The sequence below is a fragment of the Berkeleyomyces rouxiae genome (genome assembly GCF_048999995.1).
Source record: "Berkeleyomyces rouxiae strain 22BRR77 chromosome Unknown BrBRR77_ptg000003l, whole genome shotgun sequence".
Classification (NCBI taxonomy): domain Eukaryota; kingdom Fungi; phylum Ascomycota; class Sordariomycetes; order Microascales; family Ceratocystidaceae; genus Berkeleyomyces; species Berkeleyomyces rouxiae.
This window is the reverse complement of record NW_027396493.1, coordinates 123,238-146,891: the sequence shown is the minus strand read 5'-3', so window position 1 is coordinate 146,891 and position 23,654 is coordinate 123,238. Positions and strand designations below refer to the sequence as shown.

The window sequence follows — 23,654 nt, the reverse complement described above, 5'->3', positions numbered from 1 at the left end:
AATCCCTCAAAGTTGGGAAAAAGCGGACTCGGGCTTCGCAGCTCGTTGTCGTGTTGAAAAAACAAGAATGACGGCAGCATTGGGATCGTGCTGCTGTCCTCGTGAGGCCCTCAGCCTAGGCTCGAGGGGGGGGAGGCCGACCTCAAAGGTACCCCCCCGAGGGTTGTAGGATGATGATGAAAGTCTTTATTAACCTGTCTACTCGCGAGGGATTCTCGACATACGACAGGGGACTATTTCTAGTACCAGGAAAAATACATAACAGAAGCAAAAACCAAAATCTAAAACCATGCATACAGAAACCCCACAATCCAAAGTATAATGACAGGAGGTCTCCCACCTGCCCAGCACAGAGGCTGTCCTTCGTCCGCGTGGCCCCAAACAAGACCCAGAGTCCTGGCCTCACCGCCGATGTAGTGATAAAAATATTTGTGCAAAATAAGAAAAAAAAAAGGGGGGGTTGGCGGCGTATTCACGCCAGAGGGTCGGGCAGGAGGGTTGTAGGATTTGATTTGATTGTCTTTATTTTACCTGTCTACTCGCGAGGTATTCTCGACATACGACAGGGGACTAAAACTAGTACCAAGAAATACATACAGAAGCTAAAGAACCAAAAACCCAGAATCATGCATACAGAAAATCCCCACAGCACGAAGTATAATGACGGAGGGTCCCCCGACCGCCCAGCGCAATGGCTGTCCTTCGCTTGTAAGGCCCCAAACAAGACCCCAAGCCTCGGCCTTTACCCTGTAGAAGACCAAACCCAAAAGAAAGATAGAACATGACAAAAGAAAAGTAACAAAGGAAAGACAAGAAGTAGAGAGAGAAAGGGAGAACGAGCAAACAGACGAGAGTGGCAGCGCGCGCGCTAAGCCGAGAGGCCCGGGGGAGCCCCCGCACTGGGAGGTGGAGGGGCGGGCGGTGGTAGGCTCGACGGGGAGCGAGCGGGAGGGTCGGCGGCCTGTGGGTGCACCTCAGTCCTCGCACGGCGGTGGGCGAGCAGCACAGTGGGTGCTTTAGCTGCCTTGGCGGCCAGCCAGGTGGCCCCGCGCTTGGTGCCTATCAACTTCTGGAAGAAGCTGCGGGACACCCGCTGTGGGTTCCGGGGGCAGACCCAAACATGTTCTGGGGCGGTCTCCGATCCGCAAAGGGGGCAGGAGAGCACGGCGTCCACATGTTCGAAGCGGCGATGGTAGGCCGCAAAGTCGCCATGGCCGGACAGAGCAGTCAGCACTGCGCGGGCGAGCTTGCGATCGGTCTCGTCAAGGAGACTTGACCAAGCCTTCTTGGGGGGTTCAACTGGGCGGTGCAGATGGGGTCTGATGGCGCGTCCCTCCTCTGCCCACCAGGCGCGGAAAGCAGAGTCGAGACGGGAGCGGAAATAGTGGCGGGCCCAGGAGAGCGACATGCCGTCCAGCCAGGTGTTTGTCCTGGCCCCTAGCTTTGCTTGCCCATCTGCGAGCTCATTGCCCGCGATGTCGGAGTGGCCCGGGACCCAAATAGCCTCTACCTCGGGTGGGCCGTCGGGCCAGGGCCTTGGTCGTGGCCGCTCTGGGTGCGGTCTGATCCAGCTTGCGCAGATCATCTGGGCGCGCCTCAGATACTGCTCGGAGGTGCCCGGCTTGGCGTAGCGAGACGTGAGCCGGTTCACTGCGGCGAGATTGTCGGAGCAGATCCAGACCTTGCGGCACTGTGGCTTCTCCCATGAGTCGACCTCTGCCAGGGCCTTGGCGATGGCCAGCACCTCGGCGTCATGGACTTCGGCGCGGAACGGGGCAGGGCAGTTGCCCGTGGACAGGGTCCTGCCGTCCTGAATGACCACCCAGCCGGCGCCGACCTTGTCATCCCTCAGCTTGGATCCATCCGTATAGATCCAGAGATCTGAGGGGTCCGAGGAGCGGACTAGTAGCTGGTGGGCCGCGGCTGCGGCCTCCTTGTCGCCTTGTAGCGGGGGGCGGGTTGTCGGGAGCACTCCCTTGCACCTAGCAGGGAGGCTCGTGGCGATCCTGTGCGGGAGTAGCCTCTTGAGCGTACCCAGCTTGCCACCATCGGTGTCTCCGAACCCTAAGGGGTGGTTTGCCGGGGCTAGAGATGCCCTGATGCCGGCCGAGGCCAGGAGGTGGTCGAGGACGCAGCTCATGGGGGGGAACCCCGATGCCAGGTTGAAGATCGCACATGGCGTCGTGCAATATAAGGGCAGCGCAGCACGTAGTCCCCTCCTGACCGTGCGGTCCAGGATGTGGGCAGCCCCGAGAAGGCCCCGGGAAGGCTTGGTTGGCGAGGGGCCAGGGCGCCACCACGTGGCCGCCGCGTATGTCAGTTTCATGACCACGCAGGCGCGGACGGCCGTGAGAGCCCCCCTAATCGGCGCGCCCTTCCAACAACCGGACAGGATCTGGATGCCTCGGATCACGGGCGCCGTCCTCTGGGCTACGTCGCGGATGTGCGGCAGGAACGACAGGTTGCGGGACCACAACACGCCCAGCCAGCGCAGAGTCCCGCGAGGGTCCACCGGTTGGAGTGTGGAACCGTCCGGGAGACGCGCGCTCGGGTTTAGGCCGTGGCGCTTGCGCGTCACGTGCAGGAGGTCAGACTTGGCGAGGTCTAGCGCCATGCCGTTCTCTGTGCACCAACTGTTCACCAGTTCCAACGAGCGAGAAAGGGCGGTGCAATTCTCCTCCAAGGACAAGCTAGAGTGGACCAAGCAGCCATCGTCGGCGTATCCGCGGAGAGAGCTGGGGAGATTCATCCTGAACAGCGGAGCCATATACAGCATGAACAGGATGGGGGATATGGGCGAGCCCTGGGGCAGGCTGCCGCCTGTAGGCTGGAGAGGGTCGGCCACGCCGTCGAGAGATAGCGACGCCGTGCGCCCGGACAAGAAGGATGCCACCCAGCGGCAAGTCTCGGCGGGACAACCAAGCTCCACCAATCTCTTCACCATCCGGTTGGGCTGAACCGCATCGAACGCCCCCTTTATGTCAAAGGTGAGCACTGAGGATTCTGACTTGCCGTCGGCGTAGAACTCTAGAGAGTGTGCCAGACGCAGGCACATGTCTTCCGCGCTGCGTCCGGGGACCGCGCCAGCGTAGTTCTCCCCGATGTGACCAGCTTCCAGCGCCCAGTGAGAGAGCCGGCGGGCGATGATCCTCTCTAGGCACTTGGCCAGAGTCGGGAGGAGGGAGATCAGTCGGTAGGCCCGCGGCGAAGAACGGTCCTTCTTATTCGGTTTGGCGAGGGCGATCACCTTGGCTTCTTTGAAAGAGGCGGCGTGGTGGCCCCAGGAAAGGCTCGCGTTGAACAGATGCATGATCTGCCTCTGTAAAACAGGCCACGCGAGTTTCAAGACGTTGTTGGTCAGGCCGTCTGGGCCCGGTGCGGTGTTGCGCGGGCTTCGGAGCGCAGCCTCCAACTCCCCGTTGGTGATGCGGGTCCGTCTTTGCTCATCTAGAGCGATGTGTGGCGGGTCGACGTCGCCTGGGCGGTCGGAAGGCATGTGCACCCTGCGAAGGAGGGCGATCTTCTCCGTGGTGTCCTGCACTGTGGCTTCCGCGCCATCGGACGGGGCCAGCGCAGGGGAGTGCCGGTTCGGCGCTTTCGTCCTCCATTTGACCATCCGGAAGATGTCTCGGGACCGCGCGACGTTGGCGAGGAGGTCGTCGTAGAAGGCCCGGGCTGCACTCCTGAGAGCAGACCTCAGGCGTTTTTTGGCTTCGCGGCGGACGGCCCTAGCCTCCTGTTCCTCCGTGGGCGAGCCGGCGTGCTTCACGCGGGCCCGAGCTGCCCTCTGGTCGGCGCTGGCTTCCCGACATTCGTCGTTCCACCAGGGAAAGCTTTTGGCTTTTCCTTCGGACCTTGGGGTCGAGGCAATTAGCGCGTCCAGAATGACGTTTTGCAGGAGTCGCGCAAACTCGTCTATGTGCCTGTCCTGTGGGACTTGGCTTCCTGCCCTGCGGTAATCCGCGACAAGGGAGTCTAGGCGGGTCGCGCCGGCCTTGCACGCGGTATCGAACCTCTCCTTGTCTAGCTTGTCCATAAGGAACCTGCCGGGTGGAGCCGGGGCCGGCGCGTGGCCGTGCAGAGGAAGGGTCACCAGGAGCGGGAAATGGTCGCTGCCGCAGGTGAGTTCCTCTCGGAGGTCGACGCTCGCGCCCGTGACAAAAAGTGCCGAAGACAGCAATGCGAGGTCGATGACGCTTCCGGACTCGTGGGTTTGCTCACCCTCCGCGTTGCCAAGGAGGAGGGCTCGCTCTTCCATCCAGGCTAGCAGAAGCTCTGCGTCGTTGTCGTCGGTGTCGCTCCGGGGGTCCCAGGCGCTGTGGTGGAGGTTGAAGTCGCCCACTACCACCGACCGCGGCCCTGGCTGCATGCTGGTCAGGAGACGTAGCGCCTCCCCTGTCCTAGCCGAACCTGTCCCGGCATTGGAGGGTTGTAGGAGGGAAGGTTGTATTTTACCTGTCTACTCGTGAGGAAAAAGGAAGCGCGGCTTTCGCGATCCGGAGCGCATCACCCCGATGCCAAAAAGCTGAACCGAGGCGGACTTGAACCGCCGACCTTTTGTGTCCATCCATTCGGGAATGAAATGTTAGACAAACGTGATAACCAACTACACCATCGGTCCTGGGCTGCGGATGGAACTGCCTGTTTAGGGTTAAAGCTTGCGACAGGGTGTTCTTGACCAATCAGAGGACAGCAGGGTGCCAGCACATCCATCACACATCATTTTGTCAACGACAACTTGAAATTGTGTGTGCACATTCTTTGATCTTCTTGGGAGATCCCTTTTCTTTTTTCCCTGAATTGCAGCACGTGTGACCGCCTGTTTGCTCATCGATGCCCTAATCCTTCCCGCTGTTTGAGATAAACGCCCGAACAACGGACATCACAGCCAGGGTCTTGATTGAAAGGGGGGGCAGTCCACTTTGGGCCACCCTCTGAATTGCTTTCAAGCCTTGATATGAAACGTGAAGGATGGGTAGGTCCAGGAGAAGCGGAGGCAGCGCAGGCTTTCTTTCTTTTTTTTTCCTTGGCAGCAGAACCAAACAAACAAACAAACAAAGACACTGTGGCGCTGTGAAAGGGGAGAGGCCCGTTTGTGTGGTTGGGTATATCTCCGGCGGCTTTTGTGCGCCGGCTGACAGTACGAGTCCCAGTTACCGCCTCCTCTAGAGGCTTGCAGCACTCGCACTTGAATGGCCCGGTGTCTGTGGCCCCATGGCTTGCGGTCGGCCTCCATATATTGGACCTGCCTAAGCGCCCTGGCGGCCTGTGCTGCGTATCCCAAGCCAGCGGCGACTTTGGCCAGCTCTCTCCTCCCCCATGCCACAGGATCACCAAGACTAAAAAAACAAAGACAAGGAGAGACATGGGCTGCAGGTCCCCGGCTACCCCTGCAGGGCGCCTCGTCAGCTGTGATGGGGTGCACGCAAAACGGTGCAACTAGTCTGTTTGAGCCGGTGCTTGGCATGAATACTATGGCTGGAGGACTGGATACTTGGAAAATAGATGGCGCAATATATGGCTTTCTTTCTATAAGTATGGCTTCGCCGTCCTTGTGCTAGCCGTGGCTGCTATGCCTGAAGCTCTTCTCCCTCTCTCCCTTGATGCTAGCCCATCAGACCCAGCCGGTGCTGTGATTTATATTACTGCCTTTGGACTCGTCCTTCATTCTTTCTTTTCCGTCTGGTGACGTCCTCACGCTCCTTTTTTTTTTTTTACTATTATCACCGAGTCTCGTTGGCTCACATTCTTTTCTTTGCAATCTATCGTCTGCGCTAGGCCGCAGTTCGCCCTCACTTGACTTTGCTCCCACTTGCAGAACCACTTATAAAGCCTCTGCCCGTGTCTCACTTTGGAGTCTCGGAAGTCTACATTCTCACACCAACACCTTTCCGTCATACTTACTCGGCTCTTCATTCTCTGCCCATCATGAAATCCACTCATCTGCTGGCTATGGCCGCCGCCGCCGCCGACTTGGCCGCCGCCGCAAAGACTGCCCGCACCTTTGCCGTCATGCGCTTCAACGGCGAGGAAATCCACAACGGCCGCATTGACCCCATTGTCAACCCCAACGGCGTCTCGCCGCACGTGCACACCGTTCAGGGAAGCTCGGGCTTTGGACCCTCGGCCAACGGCGAGTCGCTCCGCGCTGCCAACTGCACCAACTCCAAGCTCAAGGGCGACATGTCCAACTACTGGTTCCCGCGCATGTACTTCCGCGATCCCGATAACGGCACGCTCGAGGCCGTGCCCATGTTTTACACTAACGCCTACTACTTCTTCGAGGCCACTGACGATGACCTCAAAGCGTTTCCTCTTGGCCTGAGCATGCTCTCTGGCAACGTCAGCCTGCGCACACCGCCGTCATCGGGCACCGGTGCCCAGGTGCTTGATCCCAAGGATGGCGAGATCCAGCCTGTCGGATTCACTTGCCCGCGCAGCTCCTACACGCCCTCGTCATGGCCCGCCGACAGCGACGGTTCGTGGATGGGTATCCAAGACCCCAACAACCAGGGCCAGGGTGTCGGTTTCCCTAACCAGAACTGCGACGGCTATGCCTCGCCCATGCGCGCCGATATCCACTTCCCTTCGTGCTACAATCCCGAGGCTGGCGTCTCCAACCACCTTGAGAACATGGCCTGGCCCACTGCCGGCAACGGCGCTACTGCCGAGGCCCGCGCGTCTGGTCGCGCCAACTGCCCTGACGGCTGGGTGCACGTGCCGCATCTATTCATCGAGGTGTACTGGAACACGCCGCTGTTTGCAAACCGTTGGACGCAGGGCGGCAAGACGCAGCCGTTTGTGCTCAGCAACGGTGATGTCACTGGATACTCGCTGCACGCTGACTTCATGTCGGGCTGGGACGAGACCCTGCTGCAGAACATTATTGACAACTGCAATGCTGGCCACCAGGGCATGGAGTACTGCCCGGGCGTTGAGTCCGAGGTCAACACCGAGTCGTGCTTTGTATCCCCTTTCATTGAGGAGGATGTCGATGGCCCTTTCCAGGCTCTCCCGGGTGGCGACGAGCTTACCGGCTGGAACTACGGTAGCGGTAACAGCAACAGCGGATCCGAGTTGTCAACTCCCTCCTCTGCTGCCTCTTCTTCGGCCGCAGCTTCCACCTATGGCGCGTACGCTGCCGAGTCTGTCGCCCCTGTCGCTGCTGTCTCAGTAGCCCCGCCCTCCACTCCCGCTGCCGTCACTCCTGCGGCCGTGCAGGACCCCACTGATCCCGACTGCACGACATCGCAGAACATTCGTACTGTCTGGGAGACGGTCACGGAGTTCACCTATGCGAAACCTACCAGCCAGCCCGAGGCCCCGACTTATGGCCGTCGCCATTTAATCAGCCACCGTAGACGTCGCCACATGATGTAAAGGGCTCTTTTTTTTTTTTTTTTCTCTTCGTTTGACCGTTACATCGCACCGGTTTCTGCGTGTTGGTCACCCTCTTTTTGTTCACCCTCTATTTAGATTTTCGTTCATGCCACCCATGCCCTGTTCATAGAAAAAGAAAAGACAACCCTTTGGTTTCTTAACGTTTATGACCTTATTTCCAAAAACAAAACCAATAAACAGAAATGACCACCAACCACATTCTTGATGAGCCAACGTGAAGTAATAGTGAAGGCCTAGTTAGTTGGTCGAAAAGCCCCCGTGTAGCACTAACACTGGGTCAAAGGTTGTAGGATTCCAGCAGCTGTATGTGCACTTCGCATGGCAGCTGTCAACAGCTGCCAGTGTAATAATAATCGACATTTTCTTCAAAGTCAGTAAACTTTACTTCTCGTTGGGCTTGACGACCAAGTCACAATTTTGCGCCCAGTCTCCTTAGAGTTTTATCTTTTTTTCTTCTTGTCTGACGCGAGTTTCCAAAAGGCGCCGACTGGTATTCTGTGCCCTCTGCGACTTGCACTCAAACTACTTGGACCACACACGCGGAAAGGCGAACACGCCGACAGTCCGCCAATGTCGCTCTACTACGAGGCGGCAGACGTCCTGCGCACTCTGGATACTGCACCGGGCAGTTTGAAAAACCGCGTCTTCAAGCGTAAGGATCTCAAGTCTTCAGCCGCCCAGGTGTATGCACTGGCGATCGAATCATGCAAGTGGAGTGGCGTTCTGCGCGAGGTCATTGATGCGACGGACCTGCTCAAGAGCGAGCGCAAGGTGTGTTTCATTGCTTCCCTCGTTGGCGCGCCTGTTTGGAGACGCCCGCGCGCATACTTACTAACTGAAATTGTGGCCATATGACAGATCACACCAGTGCTGGCTCTGCTCCTGGTCCATGACCTGCTACTTACCAAGGGCGGCATCTCACTGCCGGCTTCGCACGGGCTCCGCGCCGCCATTGAGCGCCACAAGGGTCGGCTGACATCGGAGCTCACGCGCGCGCGGCTGCGGCGGAAACAGCCCACAATCGATGCCCTGCGCCAGGTTGTTGAGCAGGAGAGCAAGTCTGAAGACGCAGGCTACCCGCGGTGGATCCGCGTAAACACAATCATGAGCGACATCACGACGGAACTGGCTACGACGTTCAAGAACTTTACGCAGGTTGGCTCAGTCGCCGAGGTCATGGCGGCTGGGCCCGGAATGGCTATCCATGTCGATGAGCATATCCCGAATCTGCTCGCGGCGTCGCCGGGTACCGATGTCACCAAGACGGAAGCGTATCGGTCAGGTCGCATTATTCTCCAAGACAAGGCTTCGTGCTTCCCAGCGTATCTGCTTGACCCGCTGCCAGAGCATGGCGATGTGATTGATGGCTGTGCAGCGCCAGGAAACAAGACCTCACACGTTGCCGCGCTTCTATGGGACCGCCGTGCCGAGGCCCAGGCTTCAAACGTCAAACGTCCCATGGTGTACGCATACGAGAAAAGCCGACAGCGCAGTGAGATCTTGAACAAGATGGTTGGCATCGCTGGTGCCAAGGACATTGTCAAGATTGCCTTTGGCCAAGACTTTCTTCGCACTGAGCCCGAGAGCATGAGCTTTGTAGGCGCATTGCTTCTAGATCCTAGTTGCTCTGGCAGTGGAATTCTCGGACGAGACTCTAACCCTACGCTGTATCTACCAACGCCCTACGGAAAGGTTGCGCCAGGACCGGGAAAGAAGGGACCAGGGAAGCAAGAAGAGCCGCTTGGGAAGGGCGGTAAAGGCAATAACAAGAAGCGCAAGCGACCCGACACCGATGCCAAGGAGCAGCAGCAAGAAGAGGCCGACGATGCTAGCGCAGCCGACGCGCGCGTTCTTCTTGACGACGACGGTAATCCGATCTTTGCCGCGTCTTCGGCGCAGGAGCTTGACGCCCGACTGCGCGCGCTTGCAGGCTTCCAGCTCAAGATTGTCCTGCACGCGCTATCGTTTCCGGGCGCGCGGCGCGTGACATACTCGACGTGTTCAATACACGCCGAGGAGAACGAGGGCGTTGTTCTGGCGGCGCTTGCATCCGAAGAGGTGCGGCGGCGCGGCTGGCGCATTCTCCGGCGCAGCGAGCAGGTGCGTGGCATGCGCGAGTGGCCGGTACGCGGAGACCTGACGGCGGCGCGCGGCGACGAGGATGTGGCGCAGGGCTGCATCCGCTCGTACAAGGGCGATGGGCGCGGCCTGATGGGCTTCTTTGTGGCGGGATTTGTGCGCGATGGCGATGATGAGATGGGTGGCATGGGGGGCGAGGCTGGGGCGGAGCCGTTTGTACGAGATGAGGATGGCGGAATTGTCAGACAGCCGGGCACGGGCATGCCGCTGGTCAAGGCGACGGGCGAGTTTGTGGAACTTCAGGAGGGAGACGAAATAGAGGGCGCGGCTAGCGAGCAAGATGACAGTGATGGCGCCAGCGACAGCAACAGCGCCAGCGATGGCGACAGTGCTGGTAGCGGTAGCGCGAGTGATGGCAGCGGCGATTCATGGGACGGCTTTGATGATTAGGCCTAGCGACGATGGATGCCGACTCCCTGCAAGGAAGACTGCGTGCCAGCACAGCCTTTGGGCTTCTGCGTGTTTGAGCCTCAATGGGCCCATCCATGGCAAGGCAAGGCCCCGTGATTTCTCTATCCTCCCCTCCGATTGGCGCTTGGTCGTGGGCTCAAAGGCCAGGGTGGGCTTGTAGTGCAACTCCAGGTGCATACAAACGTACAGGTGCTTCCAGTCATGCCGGGTCGCTCTTCGAGTCGCACACGCTGTTTTGGTGCCAGGGATGTATTCTATAATGAAACGGCCTTGCCAAAAAAGTCTTTAACGTGGCATGACTGACATGCTTCTTTGATCGGCAACCCTGGTCAGCCAAACGGACAAAATTCCGGCTCAACTAGTGCTAGGGTTATCACTCAGCAAGGGTCAGTGGTGACAGGTGGATTTTCAGGCCGCGGCTTTTCCTCTTTGGGGGTTGAATTGCGTAATTGGTGGCGCGGAAATTTAAGCAAAGTCCGTTTATGGTGCGGATTTAATTTTTTTCTTCTGTCTTTCTTCCTTCTCTTTCTTTGTCTTTTCGGTGCAGCCGAGCGCTGCTCCCAAGAACTAACCGGCTTTGGATGCGTTGCCGGGCGTTCTGTCAAGACTGCCGGCGCCAGTGCAAATGCCACACACAAGAGCATGTGCTGAGATCAGCCGGGCCGGCGTAGGGCCGGACTTCCTGGTAGAGGTATAACCCGCCGAGCCATTCCGATGGTGTTCTGGATGTGCAGTGAGGTGGTCATATGAGCCAGGCCCAGGAGAATCAACAAACACGGAAAGTGTCATGCGGAGACATGCTTACACGTCCTTGTCTCTGTGTGCTGGAGTACAGAGTGACGATGTACATGCGTATACTTGGGTACTCGATCGCGTCCAAGGGCGGAGCCGTTAACCTAGCGACTCGCCGACCCGAGAGTGCTAGAAGAAAAAAAGACAGCAAAAGGATCACCAGTCGCAGCGCAACGCCAGCCAGAGGATGATCGAGTGCCGGTCCCGCCACAAGTACATGGGAAGTGAAGCATATTACAATTGCCTAGTTAGCTAGCTAGCTAGTTACAGCTACACACATGTAACTAGCAATGACATACATACCTAATTCGCTCGTTGTTGGGACTTGGACGTGTGTCTGTTGAACTAGTCCCGTCTTTCTAGCTAGACCAGATGCAGCCAGGGCGTGCGCATATAATAGTCCAGCCGACTGGGTATGACAAATGCAGCAAGGGTGCAGAAAGATGGATGGAACATGCATGTCGACCGACAGAGGCAGAAGAAGGGAGTGAAGGAGCGGTGGCAAGCGAGCCGAGGTTAAACAAGGACGGAGCCAGAATGAGCATACGAGCATTGGTAGGACACACAAGCGCAGAGAGAACGATGTGTGTGGATGTACATAGGCACTTCATTCTAGGGCACACTGTGTGTGCATGACTGGCCTCGTAGCAGCGATAGCACAAATACTGTGCCACTGTGCTTGCACGGCTTAACCACCAGAATCCATAGTCTACAGCCTAGAGGCCAACGCCCGGGGGAGAGAGCCTACTGCAAGCCATAGCCACCAGCTTAACCTCCATCGCCAGAAGCTAAAGCTGCTGTGAGGCCATAGCCAGGCGAGTCAAGTCTAAATGAGAAGGAAGAGACGACCCGACAATACCGGAAAGGACATCAGTCATTTCAAGGGAAACGAGAAGGACAGAAAGACTAACAACAGCAACAGCAGTCATCCATGCAGCCGCTGCAAAAGCCTCCTGTCCAAAACCGCACCACCCCCAAGCCCCCAGTCAAACCCGCCCCAAGTCCGCTTCATGGCAAATCCGTTTCCGCGTCTACGGAACCAACGTGACAGCGGGAGCGTGTGTACGCTTTTGTTTGTGCTTGTGCTTGTTGTGCTTGTTGTGCTCAAGTTGAATGCAGCATAAGCTGCCTCTCCTTCTTCCTGTTCCCCCTTTCAGATTCGTGTCGTGGCTCTGATGTTCGTCTCCATGCTTGTCTGTCTGTCTCGCTCGGGTGTCACTAGCCATGTGCTCTCCATGAGGCCCGAGAGAACACCAGGAGAACACTTCTGATGACAAAGGCACTCTCGACGTTTGCCCGAATCGATGTGAGCCCGGGAGAAGGGCGTCTAGTAGGAGCCCAGGAGCAGGAGGGCCTGGGTGGTCCGTCCCGTTCGCTATACGCACCCCCTTCTCGCACTTTATTCTTTTCCTGTCTTTGTCTTTCTTCTTAAGCGAGACTGCCATGGCTTTGGTTATGCTCATTTTTGTGCTGTCCCTCCGCTTAGGCCCACGCTGAAAGTTTGGCCAGAAAGCTTCGTTGGTTTACAAAACATCCCATGTTGCCATTAGCAGGAATTCCTCCGATGCCTCGGTCTGTGGCCAATACGATGGAAACCAGCTTATCTGCCTTTGCTTGCTCCATGTCTTTGTAGTTGGTTATATAACCAGGCGGAGCCCTTGGGTTGTGTTCCGCAAACTTTGTGCTCTTCTTGGCATTCCTCAGCTGTTCATCACAACTGTCGTTCATAAGTGCCTCGGGGCTCTACCTGGTGGCAACTTAAAGCTTTTCGTTGATTTTGTTTTCCTTGGAGCCTTTCTTTTCACATCGAGCCGACCTTGCTGGGAAAACCCGCACAGCAATAACACCAGCTCGTCCACACTTGGACTCATACGTATAGTATAATATGGCGGAGTCTTCAAGCTCCACGATAAACGCAGGTGCCGGTGCCGGTGCCGGCGCCGATCACGATCTCGAGTTTCAGAACCAAAGCGGCACCCCACGATACTCCCACTGGGACGTCTTGTTAAAGCCCCACGGTGTGACCGATGCCGTCCTTAACCATCGATACCCCGGCGAGGGCACATCCGAGAACCCGTTTGTCGTTGACTGGTTGCCCGTCGACCCACACAACCCGCAGCAGTTTTCGCATGCGCGCAAGTGGTCCATTACCGTCCTGGTCGCCATGGCCACCTTTGCCGTCGCTTTCGACTCGTCGGCGTACTCGGGCGGTGTGAGGCAAATCATCATGTCTTTTGACGTGAGCCAAGAAGTAGCTATTCTGGTAAGCCGTGCTGCTGCTTTAGCTTCTGCTGTATCCATCCATTCATCCCGCCGTTGTGCTAATCACCATTTCTTCTGCAGGGTGTTTCGCTCTTTGTTCTTGGCTTTGCCATCGGCCCGCTAATCTGGGCGCCCATGTCAGAGCTTTTCGGGCGTCAAGTCGTGTTCGTCGGCACCTACTTCTTTCTCACTGCCTTTCTTGGCGGGTCCATTGCCTCACAAAACATGGCCACGCTTGTTGTCCTGCGCTGCTTGGCCGGGTGCTTCGGTGCCTCGACTCTGACCAACTCGGGCGGTGTTATCGCCGACATGTTCAGCGCCGCTGAGCGCGGTACTGCCACTGCCATTTTCGCTCTAGCGCCCTTCTTGGGTCCGTCACTGGGCCCAATTGTCGGCGGCTTCCTCGGTCAGGCTAGCGGCTTCCGCTGGCTGGAGGCTCTCATGTGCATCTTCACTGGCATTGTATGGATTGTCGTTTCTCTCATGGTTCCCGAGACCTATGCGCCTGTACTACTGCGCAAGCGCGCAGAGAAGCTGACGCAGCTGACGGGGAAGAAATATATTTCCAAGATCGAGAAGCTCCGCCCACGCAAGACGATCCGCGAGGAGTTTGAGGTGGCGATGCTGCGGCCATGGGTGCTGATGCTCCGTGAGCCGATTGTGACTCTGACATCGGTGTACATTGCCATCATCTACGGCACTCTGTACATGCTGTTTGCTGCGTATCCCATTGTCTTCCAGGGTCACCGTGGTTGGTCGCAAGGCATCGGTGGCTTGCCATTTCTTGGAGTCATGATTGGCATGATGATGGGTGCCGGATACTACCTGTGGGACAGCAAGCGCTATGCCGCCATCATCAAGGCCAAGGGCAAGGCGCGGCCCGAGGACCGACTGCCCCCGGCTATCATCGGTGCTTTTGCGATTCCCATTGGCCTGTTCTGGTTCGCCTGGACCAACAGCCCCTCGGTCCACTGGATTTCATCCATCTTTGGCGGTGGCGTTTTTGCACTGGGTATGGTTCTGGTGTTCTTGTCACTGCTCAACTATCTTGTTGACTCGTATGTCATCTATGCTGCATCAGTGCTGGCGGCCAACAGTATGTTGCGCTCTTTGTTTGGTGCAGCATTCCCTCTGTTCACGACGTGTAAGTTACCGGGTCTACTTGGCGCTCCCCGATTTTTGACTCGCTGTTTCTAAAGGCTAACATTTTCTAGACATGTACGACGACCTTGGTATCCATTGGGCCTCCTCGATTCCCGCCTTCCTGGCTCTTGTTTGCCTGCCGTGCCCGCTGCTGTTCTACAAGTACGGCGAAAGCATCCGCCTCAAGTGCAAGTTTGCCGCCGAAGCTGACGCGTTCCTTAAGAAAATGAACAACCACAGCAGCTCGCAGTCTTCTGCTGATGATGCCGAACTGACCGCTGACGAAACCACTGCTGCAAACCGGGGCAATGGCGGTGACGAGGAGAAGTGCGATAACAACCTGGGCCAGCACCAGAGCGCTACTGGGAGTCCATTGGCACACCACCAGGGAGGTGGCAAGGCTGAGGCTAACGAAAAGCCACCACACGGCAGCGATCCTTCGACATCCGCCCAGTAGAAATGTATGCGATGGGGTCTGGGTTTCTGCACAATACCGTGGATATTCCCAGACTCTTGGGCCTACGCCATGATATTGGGTTGCCTAGTCGGCCCTACTTAGCCGCCCATGCGGTTGCACAAATTTCTTTTTCTTCCATTCTTGTCAATATGTTATTAAGTCTGGGGTTTTTTTTCTGTTTAGCCATTGTCCAAGGGAAAGAGGCTTGAGGGGGGTTCAGTTGTTTTCTTGCCGATATCTGGCTTCATGTTTCGATTGCATTGATTTCTTTTTAGAGTGGACTTGTCATTTAGATATAAAGACGGAGACGAGAGTGGCCGTTGCAGCAGGCAGATGTGAGTGGCTGTTTAATTGAAGATGTGGAAATGACAACTAGAAGATAATCAGCCCTCGATCGTGGACAACAATGTTTGTAATATGTAGTTAGTTAACTAACCAACTAGTTGACTATGGTTTTGTTGTTAGTCAGAGGTCCAAAGTTACACTACCCGGCGCCACAATGCGCCACACACAAGTTAGTGTTCAGCCACGTGACTGTGTTTTTTTCTGGCTCACGTCATCACCCTGCTGGCTAGGAGGGAGCTTGCTGGAGGGGCTGGAGTTGTGGCGGATGTGAAGACGATGTGACGCTGTAAGTGACCATTAGAGGCCCTGTGAACCGCCCCTAAACAGCCCCTAAACACCCTCTGGCGGACTTTTAACACCGCTGGCATCCCCTAAGCCAGCTTGGGCTACAGTGCCCTCTCCCCTCTCCCTCCCCTCTCCCCACTTCTCGTTTGTGCTCCAACTATCAGATCAAGAAGACGCAAGTCTGACCACTGCCTAGAAGGCTGAAGCCCAGAGAGTTAAAAAAAATAAATCAAGGTAATTATTTGTTTTTTGGCCTTTTCCTCCTCCACCTCCACCATCATCACGACTGTACTTCTTGAAATATTTTCATTTCCAGGCGTTCTTCTGCACGCACTTGAATTTTCTAGCCTTGCTGCTCCAACCACTACATCCACACCAAAATGAAGATTACCTTCAAGGTACGCCGGCTTCTGGCTCTGCTCCCCGTCTCTGCTGGGCTCCCTGCCCGGCGGCGCGTTGGCACGGGCTCCCCTCTTTCAGTACGCCTGCTCTGTTTTACTGACTGTTGATGCTGCTGTATCGTGTAGGATCTCAAGCAGCAAAAGTTTGTGCTCGAGGTTGAGCCGACCATCTCGGTACGCCCGGCCCTTGCTCCGCCGCCAGACACTCACTGATCCCGTGATCGTGATGCTTGGCCCGTGGTGCCGACCGACCGACACCCCCTCGCCTCTCCAATGGGCACTGTTCTAACCGGGCCTGCCATTCTAGGTTGCCGATCTCAAGCAGAAAATTTCCGACGACAAGGGCTGGGACCCGAAACACCAGAAGCTCATCTACTCAGGTAGGCTGCTCCCTAAGCTGTTTTCCAAATCCTAAGCTGTGCCCCGCGTGCTAACTGTAAACTGTGCTGGACTACAGGCAAGATCCTCAAAGATGACGATAAGGTCGAGACATATAACATTGAGGAAAAGGGTTTTGTCGTTTGCATGGTGAACAAGGTCAGTAATACCGGGAATTGCCCCGTCCTCCCCCACACTAAGCGAGGACAACCCCACCATCTGCCGGCCTTCTCTCTCTCTCTCTCTGCATGACCTCATTGGTACTTCTGCTGACTCGCTTTGTCCTTCATGTTAGCCCAAAGAACCGAAGCCGGCACCGGCACCGGCACCGGCACCGGCTGCCGCCGCTGCAACTGCGGCTGCCTCCACCCCGGTCCCGGCCTCTGTGTCGACTCCTGCCGCCCCTGCCGCCCAGAGATCCGCCGCTGCTGTCGCTCCTGCAACGCCCACACCAGCATCGAGAACCACCCAAACTTCATTCAACAACCCGTCTACCATGGCCATGGGCGCTGCTAATCAGGAGGTCATGGAAGGCATGCTCGCAATGGGATTTGAGCGTGTTATGATCGAAGCTGCCATGCGAGCTGCCTTCAACAACCCCGACCGTGCCGTTGAGTATCTTTTGAACGTAAGCTGCCTGTCAGTCTTTTCTTCCTGTCCCTCAATCTAGTCGCTGACTCTGCACCTCCATTTCATAGGGAATCCCCGAAAACGCCTATCGTCCCGCGCCCGCAGAACCTGCAGCAGCTTCCCCCGCCGCCCAAGCTCAAGAAGACACACAGATGACGGATGACGACAATGTGAATCTATTTGATCTGGCTGCTCAGGCCCGCCAGGGTGGTGGTCGCGGTTCCCAGGACCCTGCCGCCGCCGCTGCCGCCGCCGCTACTGCCGCCGGTAGCGCTGCAGGCGGCTTTGGTAACCTCGATTTTCTCCGCAACAACACTCAGTTTCAGCAGTTGCGGCAAGTCGTGCAGCAGCAGCCCCAGATGCTCGAGCAGATTCTCCAGACCCTCGGCGCTGGCAACCCACAACTGGCCCATCTCATTGCCAACAACCCTGAGCAGTTTCTCAACCTCCTGGGTGAGGATGTTGACGACGATGCGCCGCTGCCACCTGGCGCGCAGGCAATCCAGGTCACACCCGAGGAGAGAGACGCCATTGAGAGAGTGAGTTTCAGATATATTTCTTGTATCCATTGACCCATGCTTACCATATCTTGTACGTCATGCAGCTATGCCGGTTAGGCTTCGATATCAACCAAGCTATGACGGCGTATTTTGCTTGCGACAAAAACGAAGAGCTGGCTGCCAACTTCCTTTTTGACCAGCCCGAGGACGACGACCAGGCACCGGAGCACTAATCTGCGGTGCGGACAGGGGGCGACCTGGATGTCATATCACCATCATTATACCACCTTCGTTCTGACGCCTATTTACCTTTTTCTTCTTGTTACTTCTCTACCTTCTCCTTTATCTCTTCATACTCGTCACGCTCTTGATACATCTCCCTCTTTCTCTCTGTCACTCGCTGAGGAGTGGCCGTCATGATGTGTGTTTGGATTCTAATGATACGCCTGGCGGATATTGGGCCGTTTTCTTTTTCTTCTTCCTGCTCATGTTGCTATATGTTTTATTCTTCTTTGCATGCCACTCCTTTTTTATTGCATGTGTCGAGCTGGGCGTTATCTTCAGTCTGCTTAATCAGTATCGTTAGCTTTGGGATACTCAAGACACACACACATATATACACCAAGATGTACAGGACTGTCTAAAGCGTGTGGTGATATTTTGAAAATGAGGTGATTGATCTGTCTTGCTACATAAGTATAGTAGTGAAGTGTGTTCAAGCTACCTGGTGACGCTTTTTTCGGTGCTGTGAATCCAGAGCGTCGCTAACACGGTGAGAACAAAGTGACAAGTAGCTGAGAGCAGAACAAATGAACAAGTTCACGAACAAGAAGAGGAAAGAAAACAATGGACATAAAGAATGACAAACCAAAAAAGAAAGGCAATGTAAAACACACACACCAAACCTTCCGTGAAGAGACTTCCACCGCTTCGTTGTTTTTTTTTTCCGTATCCTGCCTGCTCCACCTGAATCGATTCCGAGAATTCCATTCCACGGCCTTCTATTCCCCGCGACTACCCTTGAATATCGGTTTCCCCCACCACTTGACTATGATTGACTTTTTCTTTTTAACTTTATTGCTTGGGGGGTGTATTTTCTATTTCACTTTGGACCTGGCCATTTTCGCCATTGGTGCCCCGCCAAAGAAAATCGGCCCCTCGCCCGTATCCCCGTCGACGGTGGTGAAGCCATTCGCGTCGACCTTCGGTTTGTCACCGTCGCAGAACAGCGCTTCGCGACGACGGCGCATCTCGGCCTCTTGGTCCTCGGCGATGCGCCGCTCCTCGGCCTCGTGCTGCTCGGCCAGCTCGCGCTGCGCCGCGTGGATGGCCTCGACGCTCTCGTACTCGATGCCCGTGCTGGCCGTGTAGGCTTCCATGTCGACGGTGATGTGCTTCTCGCCGACCAGCGCAGCGTTGATGCGCGTCGGCGCCATGCGCTCTTCGCGGTTAAACTTCATTTTGACATGGCGCCGCGTGCGCCCGGGGAACATGCTGCTAATCATTTCAAAGTCGGTGCCAAACATCTTGAGCGCGTGGTAAAACTTTTCCGTGTCTTCCTGCGTCCAGTGGTTCGGCCCGCGCAGCTTGCTTCCCGTCCGGAAAGAGTTGCTGGTAATCAACCGCGTAAAGTCGTTTTCCTCAATCTCTTCCATACCTTCGCGCTCAGCCGCGGCGTGAGCGTGCCGATCCATGAGCAGTGATTCTTGGTCCACGACAATCTGACCGTCGACAATGCGGAATTGCGGACCGGCGGCGATGGGGGCAGCAGCAGATGATGGGGCTGTGCCGCCGGGCACGCGCGATGACAATCGGGCGTCAGCAGGCGCCGGACTCCCAACGCCTTGACTGCCACCAGGCGTGCGGGCACGTTCAGACTTGCAGCGCGCGCGGCGCTCGCGCTCCTTGAGCTCGTCGTGGCGGCTAAACTTTTTGCCAATGCGCAGATCCCGCGTCAGGTCAGCCATGGTCAACTTCTGCAAATCGACTACTTGAGACTCGGAGTCGGGCGGAGTCTCAGAACGCAAGCGGCGTCGCCGTTCGGCGCTGGGCTGGGCCATGCGACGCCGACGAGGCTTGGGCGCAGCACCGACGGGGTTGGTGGCTTCGTCGACCTCGGGCGTGGTATCATCGGTTTCGATAGTGGCGTGCGGCTTTCGCTGGCGCTTGATACTAGATGCATCCCCGTTTGCATCTGTAGCGGGGTTCTTGCGCTTGCGAGCAGCTTGTGCCTCCGAGGCAATAGGTGCTGAGGCACCGGTATCAGAGCCAGCAAATGAGACACTAGTACTGTCGGTAGGTGTTAGGTGCGAGTCATCTGTAGCAGTCGGCGTCGAGACATTGGTGTGGAGCTCAGGCAGAGAGTCGAGAGAGGGTGCCGATTGAGGGGCAGTGGGTTCTGGCGTAGGAGGGAGTGCAGGCCAAGTATGTGACTGAGTGTCTGTAGCGACAGAGGATACCGTGCCCGATGGTTCTGGTGTTGAGATAAGAGGCGTATTTCCAGCGGGTTTCGCAGAAGATGCAACGGCCTCCCCAGAAGCAGTTGGTGGGGCGCTACTAGATACAGAAGCCGTCGCAACAGCAGGTTTGCCTTGACTCCTTTGAATGGCGGTCCCCGTTGACTGCGAAGGAGAAGACGGTGCTTGTGGAGTGGGAGCAGCAGGCGCAGAAGCGTTGCCTTTCTTAGCCAACAGGCGCGGTCGTATTCGTGGTCGTGTGATCGCAGAGGGCTGCGGTTGTGATAGGGGCGGTGACTGTAGAGTTTCTGATTGTGTTCCTTTTGAAGTAAGTGGTAAATCACTAGTTTCTGGCGTTGGGAGCTTTGCTGCTAGAGCGGGCGCAGCCGGGGTGCCCTGGGGTTCGGATGGAGGGGAGGTTGGCGAGACGGAGGTGTCGGGAGAAGCCGAAGACATAGACGGAGACGCTACGACAACAGGGGCTGGACCGGTAGCAGAAGGAGCGGGGCCCGGGCGGGCTCTTGGGCCAGTCTTTGGCTTAAAGGCCGGGCCGCCGGTTCTCTTCTTGAACATGGAACTCATGACGTAGTGTGACAGACGGAACCAAGGTCAGTCGAGGGATGGTGGGCTTGCAGGCAGACACCAGAAACAGAGACAGATGGGGGCGCTCAGCAATGTGGTCGCGCGGTCGATAATGCAGTGAGCAGTTGTGCAGAGCAGACTTGGATTAGTGAGTTGTGATATTGGAACATGTCGGGGGCTGTTTGGGGCGGAAGAGGCCGTGAGAAGGAGGCCGCGAGGAGGACCGGCGGCAAAGGAGAAAGGCGGACAAGGCGCAGCAGCGGTAGCGGCAAAAAAGCAGCAGAAACTGAAAGACCAAAGAGGTGAAAGAAGGGGGAGAAAAAGGAGATGGGCGAACTGGACGCGAAGAAGACCTTTTTTTAGAGTGCCGAGCGAAAAAAAATTGATAGGAAGAAAAAAAAAGTCAGACACTGCAGAACGAGGGCGGCCGCTGTTGGTGGGGATGACAGGTGGGGCCAGCTGTGCCGAGTAATAGCCGATACAGCGGCTAGCAATAGTAAATCTTAACAGAAGCGCGGCTCTGAGGTCATTGCCATTTGGCACAGGCAGCATGTGCTGGAGAATCTGTAGTCCCCGCTTTTTCTGTTCACCAGGCAATGCGAGTCTAGACCCCACTATTTTGTTCCATGCAGCTTATCAGTGGATAATTTGGGATAATCAGCGGCAAAACAGTGGAGAGCATGTTCCCGCGGTTTAGCCGTGACACATCCTCATCCTTCTTATGATCCTGCTGATCCTGATCCTGATATGCTACTCGTCCGGCACCGATGTATGTTGAAGCGCCGCCTCGTACTCTAAGTAGTTATATGCATAACTAACTATAACTGGTCATGTGTGTACAAAAGAACGCATAATCGACTCAATCTATTCTCCCCTCCGCTCTTGCGTCATTGTTTCTACAGGCCATGCCCTAGTGCTATGATGAACTTGGGGCGCTTGTCTCATATCGGTAGTTAATGGTGGCATTGAACTTATCTACAGTTTTCATCTGTTGGTTGAAGGAACATCCCCAATACCATGCCGAAGTTAAGTGCCTCTTAGTGAACCCTTCATATCTGGAGGGCGTCGGGAAATTTTGCCAGGTACACTAACAATGTGGTCTACAACGATATGTTCAGACACACAGTAGAAAAGGACCCCTTTGGGTGCCTTTTTCTTCTTCTGAATTGTTTCTGAAGTTACAACGGCGTCTCGAGATGTAGGCAAAATCTGGATCTTGGCCATACGAGAATTTGAAGTTTAACAGCCATGAAGTTGTATATATAGCGTTACGGCTATTGCATGGCATGAAACTAAAGGTACACATGGCGACATGGCGAGACGAATGACTAGAGAGCAAGTACAAAATCTCTATGACATTAAATAATATAACTAATGAAACTATCGTAAACAACTCACCAGGTCATTCGCTTCTTTGCCCATCCGATCTTGGAGTCGACAGGGTCAAAAATAACAACGGAAGTCTTGAAACCAATGCTTCCAATCACATTGAGCCCAAGCTCATTTGAAGATTGCAGTCCACCAAGGCAAAGACTCTGTTTAGTGTCAGCCACAGAGTGTTTCAAATATTCACCTGGAATATCCACATCAATACCACCAACATCGAAGGTGAAATCGGGCAGTTTGGTGGCACAGGGGTAGACAAAACCTCCATGTGTGACACTGTACCGGGCACCAGCAACTTCCTTGTAATACGCAGAGATGTATGGCATGGGCAGCATCACAAAAGGGCTGCCTGTATCAGCAATGGCATACTCGATGCCTTCTCCATCTGGGGTCTTATCGCTTACGAGACCACCAACGGTGAAGTTCCAGTAGCCTTCGTCACTGAGCACGTCAGAGAACCCGATTTCTCCAGTGTATCGTTCATGATCAATAAAGCCAAAGTTGACTTCACCAATGCCGTCATGTTTTACTTCAACTGTGAAAACCCTATCATCAAGACTTTTCATGATATTGTCGAGAAAGCTACCCTCGGTGTCGGGCTCGATCCGATTACGAGAGGCGAAGCCCATACCCATGACACCAGAGATATCTCCCAAGCTCTCGAAGCCCGATCCAGGCCCTGCTACCTGAATGGCCTGGTTCCCAGAGCTAATAGGATTTTTGGTAGGGCCAATGAACACGATATCTTTATATACATCCTGGGGCGATACTATTTCGTCCAAATGGTTAGTGCTCCAAGAGTAATCTTCCATTTTGACGGATGAATGGGAACCACCAGGGATATAACCCCTCTGGAACTCGTGTGTTGTGCCCGCTTGAGAGACCAGCCAGAGACCAGTCGAGGCGGTATCAAAGATGAAGTCAAAAGTGTCTTGAGAGAGGCCAATCCTGGCGGTGATGATCAGAGCACTATCAAGGGTTGTCCACAAAAACGCAAAGGTTGAGTCACGCTTCTGACGTTGCGTCATGGTAGCTTCGAGGTCCCTAGGTATGGGAACACCATATTTGTGGTAGACATTGGCAATTGTTGCAGCGCTATCAGGACTACTTCCAAGGGAGCGGGTTTGTTTGATAGACAAAGCACCGGGAGATTGCGACGACAAATCTAGAGAAGAATTTGCATCGGAGACGGGGGGCAGAGCCAGAGCAATCTGGGAGGTGGCAAAGGCAGCTGTGATAATTGAGGAAACAGAGAGAGGCATGTTGAGCCCAAAACAGACTGGCTGATAGAGAAGGGGTAAACGGAGGCAGGTATTGGCAAAAGAAACTCGTGAAGGTGATGGTAGATAACAGGGTTTGAAAATGAAGATTGAAGCGACTGTGCCTGGCATGAAATATATACGAAGTTCTCCAGTAGGTTGTTTACATAATCCACAACATCCTGGGGGCCGAAAAACAAGTTGAAGTTTCGACCGGAAGAGCTTACCGATCGGTCAACCCGCGAAGCTTAAGCCACATAGTGGTTCATTAGTATCAGCCATAGAAAGAGGACCAGGCGTCTTGACAGGGCAGGTTGCCATAAGTCCCGGTCGTATCTTGAGCATCAAAATAGTGTGGTATGCATCTTCTTACCGTCTACTCTACCTCGGGGAATAAACGCGACCGAGCTCGCTCTACCAAAACCCATCGGGTTCTTTTCATTCATCTAGAGAACAGCCAATGAATCACACATGGTCCGCAGGTTGCGCCCTAGTTTCTCAAGCCCTCCGGCTTGACCTCCAATGTGGCACTTTTACTTGCAGAAGGAATTGTTTGTGGTTGGCCTTTGCGGTTGGCCGTAAACCCATTACACGTCCTCAAGGTAAATAATTGTCAAGATGCGTGACAGTTGCTATGAATAGTAGGTTTTCATCCTATGTTAGGCCTGGCTGTAACTAGTTAATGCAGAAAAACATAATTTCTGTATTTAGAAACTATGATTGCTCACCTTATCTTCAACCTCCGTCTGTTGATCGGCGCCGGACGTGAACAGACGCCGGCGTAGTGAGTAAACAACACTCTATTTAGCAGGTTCAAGCCCAAAACA

At 55.3% G+C, this 23,654-nt stretch overlaps 7 protein-coding genes across 7 annotated transcripts; 4 read left to right on the top strand and 3 right to left on the bottom strand.

The window, feature by feature from the left end:
• Window positions 1-868: 868 nt before the first annotated feature.
• On the bottom strand, window positions 869-4,369 carry BROUX77_003199 (uncharacterized protein; the record flags this gene model as incomplete). Its single annotated transcript, XM_073747825.1, has 1 exon — window positions 869-4,369. One exon carries the CDS (start codon window positions 4,367-4,369, stop codon window positions 869-871), a length of 3,501 nt encoding a protein of 1,166 aa, XP_073605624.1.
• Window positions 4,370-5,928: 1,559 nt separating this feature from the next.
• On the top strand, window positions 5,929-7,380 carry BROUX77_003198 (uncharacterized protein; the record flags this gene model as incomplete). The annotated part of the gene is made up of 1 exon (XM_073747824.1): window positions 5,929-7,380. The coding sequence occupies one exon, from the start codon at window positions 5,929-5,931 to the stop codon at window positions 7,378-7,380; it is 1,452 nt and encodes a 483-aa protein (XP_073605623.1).
• Window positions 7,381-7,971: 591 nt separating this feature from the next.
• BROUX77_003197 (uncharacterized protein) lies at window positions 7,972-9,930 on the top strand (the record flags this gene model as incomplete). Its single annotated transcript, XM_073747821.1, has 2 exons — window positions 7,972-8,172; window positions 8,260-9,930. 2 exons carry the CDS (start codon window positions 7,972-7,974, stop codon window positions 9,928-9,930), a joined length of 1,872 nt encoding a protein of 623 aa, XP_073605622.1.
• Window positions 9,931-12,628: 2,698 nt separating this feature from the next.
• BROUX77_003196 (uncharacterized protein) lies at window positions 12,629-14,605 on the top strand (the record flags this gene model as incomplete). The annotated part of the gene is made up of 3 exons (XM_073747820.1): window positions 12,629-13,006; window positions 13,087-14,149; window positions 14,220-14,605. 3 exons carry the CDS (start codon window positions 12,629-12,631, stop codon window positions 14,603-14,605), a joined length of 1,827 nt encoding a protein of 608 aa, XP_073605621.1.
• Window positions 14,606-15,615: 1,010 nt separating this feature from the next.
• On the top strand, window positions 15,616-17,377 carry BROUX77_003195 (uncharacterized protein; the record flags this gene model as incomplete). The annotated part of the gene is made up of 7 exons (XM_073747819.1): window positions 15,616-15,633; window positions 15,763-15,810; window positions 15,944-16,016; window positions 16,094-16,173; window positions 16,310-16,642; window positions 16,713-17,183; window positions 17,249-17,377. The coding sequence occupies 7 exons, from the start codon at window positions 15,616-15,618 to the stop codon at window positions 17,375-17,377; spliced, it is 1,152 nt and encodes a 383-aa protein (XP_073605620.1).
• An 864-nt stretch (window positions 17,378-18,241) lies between these two features.
• Window positions 18,242-20,182, bottom strand: BROUX77_003194 (uncharacterized protein; the record flags this gene model as incomplete). Its single annotated transcript, XM_073747818.1, has 1 exon — window positions 18,242-20,182. The coding sequence occupies one exon, from the start codon at window positions 20,180-20,182 to the stop codon at window positions 18,242-18,244; it is 1,941 nt and encodes a 646-aa protein (XP_073605619.1).
• A 1,394-nt stretch (window positions 20,183-21,576) lies between these two features.
• Window positions 21,577-22,830, bottom strand: BROUX77_003193 (uncharacterized protein; the record flags this gene model as incomplete). The annotated part of the gene is made up of 1 exon (XM_073747817.1): window positions 21,577-22,830. One exon carries the CDS (start codon window positions 22,828-22,830, stop codon window positions 21,577-21,579), a length of 1,254 nt encoding a protein of 417 aa, XP_073605618.1.
• Between the last annotated feature and the right edge of the window lie 824 nt (window positions 22,831-23,654).